At 44.2% G+C, this 13,144-nt stretch overlaps 1 protein-coding gene across 14 annotated transcripts in view; it reads left to right on the forward strand.

Moving 5' to 3' along the window:
* The first annotated feature begins 1,570 nt into the window (after positions 1-1,570).
* GPATCH2L (G-patch domain containing 2 like) overlaps positions 1,571-13,144 on the forward strand; it is a 60,115-nt gene continuing 48,541 nt past the window's right edge. For 9 of the 14 annotated variants that reach the window (XM_037393672.1, XM_037393681.1, XM_037393674.1 and 6 more), the window contains exons 1-5: positions 1,576-1,639; positions 2,090-2,410; positions 2,514-3,184; positions 9,442-9,506; positions 12,734-12,910. In XM_037393672.1, coding sequence (XP_037249569.1) covers positions 2,526-3,184; positions 9,442-9,506; positions 12,734-12,910 — 901 coding nt within the window. In that variant the 5' untranslated portion in view covers positions 1,576-1,639; positions 2,090-2,410; positions 2,514-2,525. Of the gene's footprint in view, positions 1,640-2,089; positions 2,411-2,513; positions 3,185-9,441; positions 9,507-12,733; positions 12,911-13,144 lie in introns of all 14 variants that reach the window. The other 5 variants (XM_037393667.1, XM_037393669.1, XM_037393668.1 and 2 more) reach the window with 5 other exon arrangements.

Below are 13,144 nucleotides of genomic sequence, written 5' to 3' on the forward strand. Positions count from 1 at the left end.
TGCCTGGAACAGCAGCCAGTACCCAGTGCTTGAAATGAAGGGGTAAGAAGCTCTGAAGTGGATGTTTACAGAATAACCTTCCCATCAGGGGAGTTTCTTTCTAACCCAGACATTTTGTAGCTGTTTTATATCCTGAAGCATGAAAAAGGATTGCAGCAGTGAAACAGGATTAGATTTTAGGAGGGATTGGCTCTCAGATCTGAGAGTAAAAAGAAAACTCCTGTATTGCAAATAGGAAACTGGCAGGGAAGACAAAATACTGCAGGCAAGTAGGGTAGTTACTGTCACAGAAAGAGTTAAAAAGACAAAAGGACAGAATTTTACAGACAAATTGGTGAGCAGAAAGTAACTTAAATGAAGTCAGCTATTGGAAGAGTGGGATAAAAATGATCTACCTAATGACCGTTTTTCTTCTTTTAATATTTCTTTTCCAAGGAAATGTCTCAGAGAACTAAAAGGTAATGAAAATGTTAACGTGACAGCTCAGACCAACATAAAGGACTAGTTAGAGAAAGGACATGTAGAAAGCTCAGTGAAGCAAAACTACAGCTATCGTATTGGGGTGTAGGAATCAACAGCAAACTCAAGGTTTTGGTGGTTTTTGAAGTATCTTGACAAACTAGGGAGGGTGCCAGAGGACTGAGGAAAAGCAAGCGCCGTACTGGTCTTTTTTTTTTTTTTTTTGGGGGGGGTGGTGGTGGTGGGGGAGCAGGGGGGAAGCAGTGATCCTGGCAATTATCACCCTTTCAGAGTAACTTCTGATCCTGGTGACACGATGGAATAGAGGCACAAAAAAAAAGTATGTAAAAATCAAAGGATAAAAGGTCTATGAGCAATAAGCAGCAGTATAGATTTATAGAGAACAAATTATGTCAGACAAACCTGATTATTTCCTTTGATTGAATTTACAAAATTAGTGAAGAGGATGCCACGAACATAATGTATCTGGGCTTTGGCAAAGCATTTGGTACGTTGCCTGGTAAAATGTCACTTGAAAAATGAAGCAGTATGGGCTTGAATGTGAATACAGCCACCTGGGTTAAAAGAACCCAAACTAACACAAAACCCCAAACAAACGAAAAAAAAAGCCACCCCCCCCCAAATAACAAAAAAAAACCCAACAACAAACCACATTACGATGAGAAATAAAAGGGAATGCTAAGCAAAAGTGGACGGTGGCAGGGTCACAGCTGGCGTTACTCTGATGGCTGCGGGTGGCGTGTGAAATGGGCAGGATGACAGGAGAGGTGCGAGGCTTGAGGAGGGGGGAACACCGCCGTGAGGTTTACTTGAGGAGATGCGTAATTTCCACCCTGATGTACGCAATTAGGGTGCCGCAGCCAGACGGCGGAGTTTGTGCTCCGAGTTCACCGGCTGCCTATTGAACAGCCCCGGCCCGACCCCCGGGCAGCTGAAGGGCGAGGGTCCGCCGGCCGGTGACCGCCTGTCCCGGCGCCCACGGCGGGGCGCGGCAGGAGGGCCGGGCCCGAGGGGCGGGTGCGGCGGCGGGGGCTGGCCCGGCCGTGGGGCCGCTGCGCCGCTCCGGACCCGCCCCTCAGGCGGGGCGGGCGGGGAGGAAGTGGCCCGGGGAGGCCGGAAGCGCCGCTGACGCGGGGCTGGCGGAGCGGGGCGCTGGCCGGTGAGCGGGGCCGGGGGGAGGCCCGGCGCGGGGCGGCGGGGCCGTGGGGGCGGCGGCGGGGGGCGGGGGGTGTCCGGCAGAAGCACCGGCTTCTCCTCGGGGGAGGGAGACGCTGTGGCCGGCTCCCTGAGGGCGCTCGGAGTAGGGGGGCGGCCTGCCGGCTGCAGGTGCTTCACCGGGGTGGGGGCGCGGTGTCTCTGAGCGCGGTGGGGGGTGGGGGGAGGGGTCCCGCCGGCGCCGCCGCCGCCGCCGCCGCAAGGCGCGGGTGAGGGATCTGGCCAGCGCTCCGGGACTGGCACGCTGACAGCCCTGTGGTGGGAGGGGTGGGATTTTTTGGCAGTAGGAGCTGGGACTCGGTCTCATACGCACAGGGTCCCGCGCGACTTGTTTTGCTCTTGGAAGTGGCGCTGGCTTGCAAACTGTCTGCTTTACCGCCTGTTTTACTCTCAGCTTTGCTGCTTTTCTACTTTTTGGAAGACTCGATCTGTTTGCCGGGCAGGCTAACCCTTCTCTGTGGCTTACCGACAGCAGGTAGTGAACTAGTTGCAGGCTGTCATACCCTTAAGATGTGTAACAGCGTGTGTTGCTGTAATGCAAAAGATGCAACCTTAAGGCCTTTTCAGACACAGAGCACTTGACCCAACTGCTGCAGGAGCGAGATCTTTGCTACCATGGTTAGAAGAGGGATTTAACCCTTGCAAAAGGAAGGAGTGAGTGTTAGCCCAAGAAGCAGCAGTTGTCCCGCATTGGGTTCACCTAAGCAACTCCAAAGTAAGTGTGTGACTTAGTTAACGTGACAAAAGCTGTAGCATACCGTAGTCTAGTGATGTGTTGGCACTTACGTCTGGTGGTAATTGTTTGTTGTTATTTTTAGCAGTCATTGCCAATGGATGAACTGGTGCATGACTTGGCCTCAGCCTTAGAGCAGACTTCAGAACAAAACAAGCTGGATGAACTATGGGAAGAGATGGCCCTAAGCCCACGGCAGCAGCGACGTCAGCTTCGCAAGAGACGGGGTCGTAAACGACGCTCAGACTTCACACATCAGGCAGAGCATGCCTGCTGCTACAGTGAGGCCTCAGAGTCAAGCTTGGACGAAGCTGTCAAGGATTGCCGTGAAGTGCTGACAGCCAATTTCAGTGACTCTGATGACATGGCAGTGGTGAAACGACACCCAGCTCTTAGTGCCACCCTGAGGAGCAAGCAACACTCATGGCATGAGTCAGACTCCTTTACAGAGAATGCACCCTGCCGACCTCTCAGGCGCCGACGGAAAGTCAAACGTGTGACATCAGAGGTAGCTGCCAGTCTCCAGCAAAAGCTCAGGGTGTCAGAGTGGAACTATGAGAGGGGCTGCAGGTTCAAGTCAGCCAAGAAACAGCGTCTTTCACGCTGGAAAGAAAATGCCCCTTGGACATCCTCCAGTCATGGCCTTTGTGAATCAGGAGAGAACAGGCCCTTCCTTAGCAAAGGGGGAAGGAAGGAGCGGATGGAGTGTGAAGCTGATGAACAGAAGCAGGGCTCTGATGAAAACATGTCGGAATGGTGAGATTTGGGTTTCTTCCTTGTGCTAGTCAGATGGCTTCCTTGTGCTACAGCTGCTTGTAAATCCTATACCTTGCTTTTAGAGGTTCTTATCAAAATTATTCAGCGCTGTTCTCTTTTTGAAGAGGAGAAGTATCTCAGCTACTTCTAAACTGTAGACTTTTTCCAAGTCTTTCTTGTCTATGCTGTACTGATGACCCAAACAGCTTCCTTGAAAAGTTGGCAAGCTGATAACGTTTCTGGCTTCTGTTACACAAGGAGCCCTCTGAAATGTCTGTGGCTGGGCAGCTAAAGTGACATACTGGTGTCCTGAGGTTTGGAGAGTTAATCCACCGTTGGCACTTGTGTTGTGTGATTGATAGGAACTTATCTCAGTTTCTTGTTTTTAGAATTTACCATAAGTAGTAACAGAGAACAGATCGGATTGCCCATCCTGACCGCTAGCCCTCTGTGCATGTGCTGTGTGAACCTCAATCAGAACATCTTGTTTGCAGTTCTGCATCTCTGCTCTGGATCTGGAATAAGGTCCTTAAAGGCTAGCTATGAGGAAAATGTGGCGAGACGATAAAGAAGTTTGGGGAAACTTACATTAATTACAGGATGAGCCTGTGCAAACAATGGAGTCTGGCATGTCTTCGTGTCCAGTTTTGGAGAACTTTGAATTTGTGGCAGAATCTCATACAGGGGATGAAAATGAGATATGTAAATGTCACGGTCTGAACTTTTGTGTCACTCTTGGGAAGTTTTCCCCTTGACTGTGAATTTTATTCCTTGTATACCCAAACTGTAGAAAGTTTGGGGTAATAAAACCGCTTCTGTACAGAGAGATTTTTCAGGTTAGAAAAGAACTGCTGAGAATCAAATGGAGGAGATTTGTTAATGAATGGCATAGTGAATAGGGTTATTTATTTGCTAGTTATCATTGTGTAAGAATCAGGAGACACTGAGGAAACATTTAAAATGAAAAAGAAAGAGTATTCTTTTTTCATGAAACGTGAGGTTCGGATTTCTACTTTGGGACATTCTGGAAGGCAGAATCTGGAGATTTATCAGGGGCTGTTAAGCATTACAGCCCAGATGGATGATTGGCTCAGGAAGTCCTTTAACTGCTGACTGCTAGAAGCTGGAGGAATATACAGAGGAAACAGTTGGTCTGTATTTGTCATGCTCTCCTGCTCTTTCCTCAAGTATCCACTGTAATAGGTGCTATCAAACAGTGGACAGTGGATTTGGAAAGTGTGTTTGATCCAGTATAATTGTTCATATGTTGAGTTCATTTAAGTGTTCTGGATGTCTAGCTCCTGCAGTTTGTCAGAGTGGGCAGGTGGCACTTGGTTATGGAGAGCTTTGTGGATAGTAGGTGGAAGTGCAAACTTCTCAAGGGTATTTTCTGGGAGACTGTGTAAAGCATAGGTTGTAATACATCCTCACTGTCCTGATCCAGGGGACTGCTATTGTGTTTTTACTGAATTGGTATGATTTGTGTCATACTGATACAGTAAAATCAGTAAGATACAGGTTGGAAGTAGCAAAAAAGTGGTCATTTCCCCCTGCCCCTCTTAAAAAGTGGCTATTGTTTGCTTAAAAAGTGTGTGTGAAGTGGGCCTTTTCAAGAGACTAATGAATGCTTTTTTGCTACTAGTTGTGAAAAGTGCTTTTATCTTTTCAGAGCTATGTGCTGGTAGTCCAGGAGAAGGAATGTGCTGAGTAGCCCCTGAATGTTGCATGTTAGTGATGATGGACTGAGAGATACCCTTACCTGATGTGGCAGTGATAGACAGTGTTCCTTGAGGATTTTTTCACCCAGTCAAAGTGCGTTCCATCATGTCAGACTTGAACTTAAACCAACAGGCTTTCATCCAGCCTTTATTTGTGCTAGCCTTTGAAAGAGTAAATAAACAGCTTTGTCTGGACTGTTACTTGAGGACCATGCTGGGAGATTGCTTTGTTCTCAGTTGTCCCTTGCTCTCAAGCTAATTATTGTGCGAGTGTCTGCATCAAATGTCATTTACCATCTGCTGCCAATCCTTGGGATTCTCTTTGGAAAGCCAGGGGTTGGAATATTTGACCTCTCCGACACCACATGTGTGATCTGTGCTGTGACTCACTAGGGAGGGTCAAAGTTGGAGAGACAAATACATAAACCCCTCTTCACTGCAGAATATCCCTCATGGCAGTGAAGGATCATGCTTTAGTCTCCGCTGCTCTAAATATAGCCCTTCACTGCAAGCAGCAGAGTGAAACTGGCTGTGCTTACCTCGCTCTTGCTGTGCTGTAGCTGTTTTTTCTGGTACTGTAAGAGAAGTACTTTGCACAGATGTATGACAAGGTCATATCCTGAGGAAGGAAGAAGAAAATCGGATGCCTAGGAGAGCAAGTGGTATGGTTGTCATCACAAGCTGATGAGAGGGTAAATGACTGATAAGGCTTGTGGCACTTGGAAGCAGTCTGTGGTGATCTGGTGGCTTAAGAAATGCTTTGGTACTGAATTGGTTCCACTACTGTTCATCCCTCTGGCAGTGGGAGTGTCATGAAACTAATGTGTTTTTAGGCAAACTAAGTTGTATATTCAGAACTTTTTCTTTTCTTTTTTCACCTTCTTTTTCCTCCCCTCCATTGACATTTGCTTTTCTTTTTTTATGTAGGAATGAATCTCTGTAAATGCTAAAACATCCAGCATTTTCTCTACTTTCTAGAAGGTGCCTTATCCGAAGTCAGATCAAAAACCTACTGTATTCAGTAGATAAACTCCATTCCCTGAGAACGCTTTGTATATGGATCCTTAATGAGGAGGTAGTTTTCATAGTCTGCTTGTGGGACTGTGCCCAGTCGTTTCCTGGGTGAAGATGTGCTGCAGTATTATGATTCAAAGTGCGTGTGAAATGAAATCTTTGAAATTGTTTGCCAAACATAGCAAGAGATGAGCTTCAGAGAAGGAAGCATGTGCAGGAACATGAAAAGTTCCGATGGTTGTGCTAAATCGGGTAATGACATGACTCAGAGCCTAATCTGTAAATGATTGTAGAAACAACAGAGGAAGCAAGTGGTCTTAGTTTAAGTAGCCATTTGTATATTTGTACAAAGGTGACAATTAACTGCTAAGACTGTTGGAAGTAACGTGCCCTTCTGTCCCTTAATTCTTTGAGGTAGCCTGCAGCTGTAATAAAGCAAAGGCAAAAGAGGGTGCTGAAGTTTTTTTTCTCTTGTTGGTTTAAGCCGAGCACTCCCAGAATGGTCTGGGTTTGGCTTGAGGGCAGAACAAACCGTAGTACAAGAGCTGTCTGAAAAATCACTTTGAATGATGTGCTTACTAGTGAGAGATGTGAGGTTTTCCTAATCTGCTGAAGTGCCATAACTCTTAACGTGACTTTTCAAACTGGCAGTTGTACTGACCCACCAGTGCCATGTGACTTCACTGGCTTGATGCTGATGTGTTTGTTGTGGTTTAACCTGGATAGCAGCTAAGCCCCACACAGCCGCCTCTCTCACTCCCCTGCAGTGGGATGAGGGAGAGAATCGGAAGAGTAAAAGTGAGAAAACTTGTGCCTTAAGTCGGTTTCATAGGTAAAGCAAAAGCTATGCATGCAAAGCAAAGCACAATTTGTTCGCTGCTTCCCATCTGTAGGCAGAAGTTTAGCCTTTTCCAGGACAGCAGGGCTCAGTCGTGTACTGCTTGGGAAGACAAACACCGTAACTCCAAATTTCCCCCTTTTCCTCCACCTTTCCCTCAGCTTTTGTGACTGAGTATGATGTCCTATGGTGTGGGATATCCCTGAGGTCAGTTAAGGTCAGCTGTCCTGGCTGAATCCCCTCCCAGCTTTGTGTGCAGCCCCAGCCTACTCACTGGCAGGGCAGTGTGTGAAACAGGGCCAGCCTTGGTGCTGTTTAAGCACTGTTCAGCAATAACTAAAGCATCACTGTGTTACCAACACAGGTTTGGTCACAAATCCAAAACACAGAGCTGCTATGAGGAAAATTTAACTCTATCCCAGCCAAAACCAGTACAGTATTCTGGCCTGGGTGTGTCACCAGTGCTTATCCTGAGCATGCGGTACAGTCGCTGTACCCTTTGCGGGGGAGCTGTTTCGGTGACAGCCTGCAGTGGCAGTCACGAGCCTAAGCTGATGAATTGGAGGCCAGTCTCTGTAAAGAAAAAATTCCTCTCTCTTGGAAGGCAAGTGACAAAGACAGAGTGTTCAGCTTCCCCTCCTTCTCCAGCCCAGCCTGACCTTCTGCAGCCCCTCAGTGCCTCTTGTTTTCTTATTTTTATAGAAAATCAATATCCCTCCTGACACAAACAATAGCTCAGGCCAAAGAATAAATGGGGGAAACCTGAGATCTCTGTCCATCACCTCTCACTTTAACTCCCCCAAACTATTTAATTATAAGCATGCTTTGCTCCAGGTGTTTGCGACAGTGAAATTGCTAAATGAGGACCATTTTAACCAAAGATTGGGTGATCAATAACACTCTATAGCAGTAGCTTGTCGGATCAATAGCATTCATTATTTCATGGTTAAGGTAAGTAGCCTCCTTTGCAAGTGGAGGTCATTAATCAGTGCTTACTGGACCTGCAGAAAGGCTTGTGTAGGAGTCTAGTTTGTGTTCAGCCCTGAAGTATAAAAGGGGTGGTGAAGAAGGTGAGATCAGTGAAAGGTTGTTCCAGTGAAGCACTGCCAGTAATGTGTACCTATCTATAAGGAACTAAAGAGCTCTCAGTACAACAGAATGCTTAAAGTACTGTTAATATGATCTGGAATCTTGACAATGCTTTTTCCTTTCTCAGGCACCTTTCCTCTGAGGATGCTAAAACCCTTATGAAGCAGTCACTCAATCCTCGCATCTGCTGCTTGTGAGGACTGTTAATCCAAGGCTTTCAAAAGGGAAAGCAGACACGCTAAGAGATTTGCCCAGGGTCGTACAGTGAGTTGGTAGGAGAGCTAGGAACGAAACTAATGACTCATGGTTCTCAGCCCTTGGCCTTAATTGCTGTGGTGTATATGTGGGAGGGTGCATGGATGGCCAAACTTTGTAAAGGATTGATTTGAAAGCTGATATTAACTTACATACTGAAATGTGGGAATAATGTACAGACTGTTCATCCTTTAAGTTTAAATGGCCTTTATACAGTAATGAAGGTGCAGAATTTGTAGGTACCCAGCATGATGAGTTGATTTGGCTACACTTTAGAGTGGATTTTCTAAGAGCAGTAACAAGCTCACAAAATGGGGTTTTACTATGTGCCTGCAATTCTTTGGGGTGACACAACTTGTGGTCCCTCATCCTTCAGCCTTTTGAGTCAAGGGGTCTCCAGTTGATACTGGTGTATAGTATGATCCAATTTCCCTGGGAAAGAGGGACCCAGAGATGTTTTCTGACAGCACACCCTGACTGGAGATTGATTGTAGTGCTGAGTTATAAGGCCTTAGTGTGAAGAGGGTGGGCAGTAAGTAGCTTCTGCTTGTTCTGATACCTCTCAGCTAAATCAGAGGAATTATTGCTGGAAGCGTCCAAGGATTCGTTTAGTATCAGCATTAAAGCCATCAGATGCTTGGGACTAACGTGAGCATGTACTTCTGCTACAAATGTTCATCCAGCTTTACAGTCAATTAACGGCTTTCTACGCATTAATATCTAGTTTAATTCTTTGGTTCAAGAATTAAGTCTCCTGTAACTGCTTCAGCAAATGCAAAGCGTGCTTTAATGAGTTTGCATTCAGCAGCAGGAAGTCATGCTGTGCTAAGGTATTTAGCTGAAGAGTTGTGAAGGTACCAGCTGCTCTTCCCTCCAAATAAAATAAAAGTTGCTGTAGATTGAAGGGGGGGTTATGTGTATGTATAACATTTTTGAGAAAAGGAATGTGAAGTAGAAAACTTCAGAGGGTTTTCAGTAACTGTTAAGTGACCCAAGGACAGAGTTTTTAACTGCACTTAATTTCCTAGTGAGTATTCCAGACAATGTCATACTTAGGTTATTAACTCTAGTACCTGAGGCAAATGCCACTGTATTAATTACTTTTTGATAACTTAGACCTAGACTAGATACAGGATTCTACTTTCAAGTGCTGCAGTATTGGTAGGTTTTAACAGAAAGCAATTATGTCCCGTGCTAGAGCCAGCCATGTATCTGAAATGCAATTTTTGTGAGATCTGTAAAGTATTTTGGGCTCAGAGAAGCAGTAAAATGTAATAAAGCATTTTTTGTTTTGTATCTGCCACAATTTTAATGGTGGGTTTTTCTGTTTGTTTTTGTTCCAGTGAAACCAGCAGTGTGTGCAGCAGCAGTGATACTGGCCTGTTTACCAATGATGAGGGCCGCCAAGGTAACAACTGTCCTGTGATTTTTCTTCATGTGTTGCTGGGGAATTTCTCTTACTTTCTTTACAAAGAAAGATCTGTGTTTGGAGGGACAGAGAGGGAAGTATGGGAGAAAGGACAGTGACTGGGAGGAGCAAGAAGTTCAGAAATGAGCTGAGAGCTACAAAGGTGTGATTTTGATAACAGTATATTCTTCCTGCTGAAATACTTTGTATATCAGATCCATAGTATTTGCAATATAAGAAGCTATTATTATGGAAAGGCACAGAAATACGAGAGCAGTTTTATAAAATAAAAGGGCAGAACTTATGATTTGTTTCTGTGTGTTAATTGTTGTCTACATACCATTAGTACCTGAATCTGTTACTTGTTGTGTGCATTGGTTGAGCCTATATCAAAATACTAGGGTATTTTCAATGTCTGTTGTAGAAATGGTTTCTTAGGAGGTTTGACTGTGGAGTGTAATCTGGTTTTATTTACCAGTGACAGCACAATGTCCAGTTTATGGGGGATATGGCAGAAGTAAGTGTGAAAGAGATTGTAGTAGGCACATAGGCACTCAGGGCTATTATATTTGGAGCAGGTGGAATGTGACCCTAGAGACCTGTAATTCCGCGCAGCTTCTGCTGGTGTGCACTCTGATTCTGTCACATTTCACAAGCTAAGATTTGGATGAGTTCTCTTCTGGGAATATATGAGTGCTAAAGGAGGTAGTATCAGTAACTTTGGTAGGAATTGCTGCTTCCACTAGCTTGTTAGTGACCCAGGTATCTGCGTGTGAGGCCACACAATGGTAGCACATAGGCTTGTCTGTTTTCTGATGATATGTTAGGCTGTAGGGCCGATCTGTTGTGATCTTAGGTGGCTTTAATACTTTCCCTAAGAGTAGGGATTTCAAGTTTCAGCTTTGACCTTTGCTGAAAAATAACTTTTTCCAGCCTCCCATCCTTCAAAAGCAACAGTGAAGTCAAATCTTTTGTTCTCTCTTTTTACTGATGACTCTTCTGGGGGAGCTGAAATTAGTGGACTTTTGCATATCAGATGATGAAGCTGAGTGGTGACTGAAGTGTTGAATTTTTACTTCATCACCCGAGGCAAGATTGATGTAGACTGGATAGTGTGTGTGTGTGTGTATATATATATATATACTTGTCTATATGCTTGCCCTATATACTTGCCCTGGTTTTATGCCCTGTTTTAGACATTAACTTTTGGCTGCTGCTAGAAGTAGGATACCAGATATATAAAAGCATGTAAAATATACTGCTTAAATAAATAAAATAAATAAATAAAATCCAATTACAGCCTTCCCTGTCTAGGTACCAGAAGAGGTTTGACATCCTAGTCAACAGGGCTTTGTCTGTTCAAACAGTTTATGCTAGAATAGCTTTCTGGTCAAGATGTTTTAGCTTGCAGTTATGTTGAAAAGGGTTAAACAATGTTGCACTTTCAGGTTAAATAAGAAAAATCTTCCTTTCCTTTTTTTAGACATTTTCTAGTCATAAAATAAATGATAAGCAACAGCTCTCCAGTAAGAGGGAGAGCACAAAACTTTTTTTTTTTTTTAATGTCACAGATCATCATCTTAGAAGTAGTTTTCTAGTACAATTCCAAACTGAATAATGGGAGATTTAAGACAGCAGTGTACTTAAATTGCATGTAGGTTTCCCCCCCGCCGCTGCTTGTGAAGTTATATCATGTAATATTTGTGCTGTTGCTAATTAAATGGATTGCCTTTGCAATTCCAGCTACCAGTGCACTTCTGTGAACAGAGAATGGTCCTAGCTTATAATTTGATTGTAAGGTTGTTTTTTTATTTGTTTGTTTGTTTTTGTTAAATGCAGTGGTATTAGCATATGATCCTGACTGCTAAAGTTTGTCTTGTGGAAAGTTATTTGAGATATGACAGGGCACTATGCTCATAGATCCGAAACCATAGGGATATTTTTGAACAAGTTGTGATCGCTTAGAAGAACTATCCAACATTACTTAGCTTTAATTTGCTATAAGGTGGGTAAGGATATTTATATTTTAAAATATATTTGTCACAAGCATGCTATGTCAGCTGATGTAGCACAGAAATAAAAAGCAATGTCAGAGCTTTGGGGTGAAATATTCTGGCTGTCCTACCTGTTGCTGATTGGAGTTGGTTTTGGGTGTAGCTTGTTCTGTTATGTACAAGATTGCAGAAGTTTTACTATGGTGAGTTCTTGTATTCCTTTTTCTCTTGTCTGGCATAATGAACTTCAGTCAGGAGTAATGTAATTGGTGAGGAAAGGAGAGTAAGTGGGGATGCTTGAGTTGAGACTTAATGGTAGGCAAATGAGAGTTTTCACTAAGTCAAGTATGTCAGTTTTTCAAGGCAAGGAGAAGTACCTTGCAATTACATGAGACTGTTTGTTCGTTAGGCTGCTGAAAAGCTAAGTGTGTCAGGTTCTTTGCCCTCTTCTTTTCTTATGTTGCTCATGTTGCTACTGCTCTCAGGGGGGGTTTGGCTGGCAGGTTTACCATGAATGGTGTCTGATGCAGTTCAGTTTTAGACAGCAACTGCATTAATTCCAGTGACCCTGCTTTATGGAGACTTTGGTGATGACTTGTGTTGCTGCTGCTCTAGTTTGGCAGAGGGTTTGTAGTTTTGAGAGATTCTAAGAAATTCTGGTTGAGAGACTCACAGCATGGTTAGTACTTACATTCAGAGTCACCATTTCCAATAGCTGTGTGTTTTCCTCTCAGCTGCTGTCTTAGGAGACTAGGGATCTTTCTGGTCAGTGAGTGTGCTCCTTTTGCTTACTCTGTGAGCCTAGTCTTCTCCTGTTGTGAAGTCTCTCCTGTGACAGCCTGTAACGTGTGCCAAATGATCGGCCTCTACCTCTGTTGCAGTAATTACTTCAGAGAAAGAGTTCTGCATAAGACATCACACAACATTGAACTAAGCTTGATGAGATGCAGTCGCAACAGAGTGCTAAAGCTGCCCTAGGCAGGTCTGTAAAGAGGGCTTTGTTCTATAGGGAAATTCTCTAGACTGATGAGTTGGATAGTTTAAAGCATTTAGTGAGGCCCCATAGTTCCTGCAGATCATTGAAACAGAATACAAATATAAGGCTCTTCAGGAAGGAATTCCTAATGAGACTTCAGCTGTTTCACATGCAGAAATGTCTACCTGTAGTATTTTGTGGGACAGTCACAGAGCACGTTGATGTTATTTGTAGCTAATTCCATTCTGTTTCTTTAGGAGACGATGAGCAAAGTGATTGGTTTTATGAAGGAGAATGTGTTCCAGGATTCACCGTCCCCAACCTTCTTCCCAAGTGGGGAGCTGACCACCGATCTGAAGTAGAGCGGATTGACTCAGGCCTGGACAAGCTCTCAGATTCCACGTTCCTTTTGCCCTCACGGCCAGCTCAGAGAGGTGAGGCCCATAAGGAATGCCATGTGTTTGAGAACTTTTGACGTGATAGGAGTAGATTCTGTTCATAGGTGTTGCAGTTTAAACTGATAGTGATCTCTGGTTGTTTTTTTCATGATCCAATTAAAAATAGCTGCACTGCTGGAGAGGATGATAAAATACTCATACTAGCTGCCCACATTCTTGAGTCTTATTTATTTAAATAGGGGTTTTATTTCATTGTGAATAAATTGGTGT

The sequence above is a fragment of the Falco rusticolus genome, chromosome 7, assembly GCF_015220075.1.
Source record: "Falco rusticolus isolate bFalRus1 chromosome 7, bFalRus1.pri, whole genome shotgun sequence".
Taxonomy (NCBI): domain Eukaryota; kingdom Metazoa; phylum Chordata; class Aves; order Falconiformes; family Falconidae; genus Falco; species Falco rusticolus.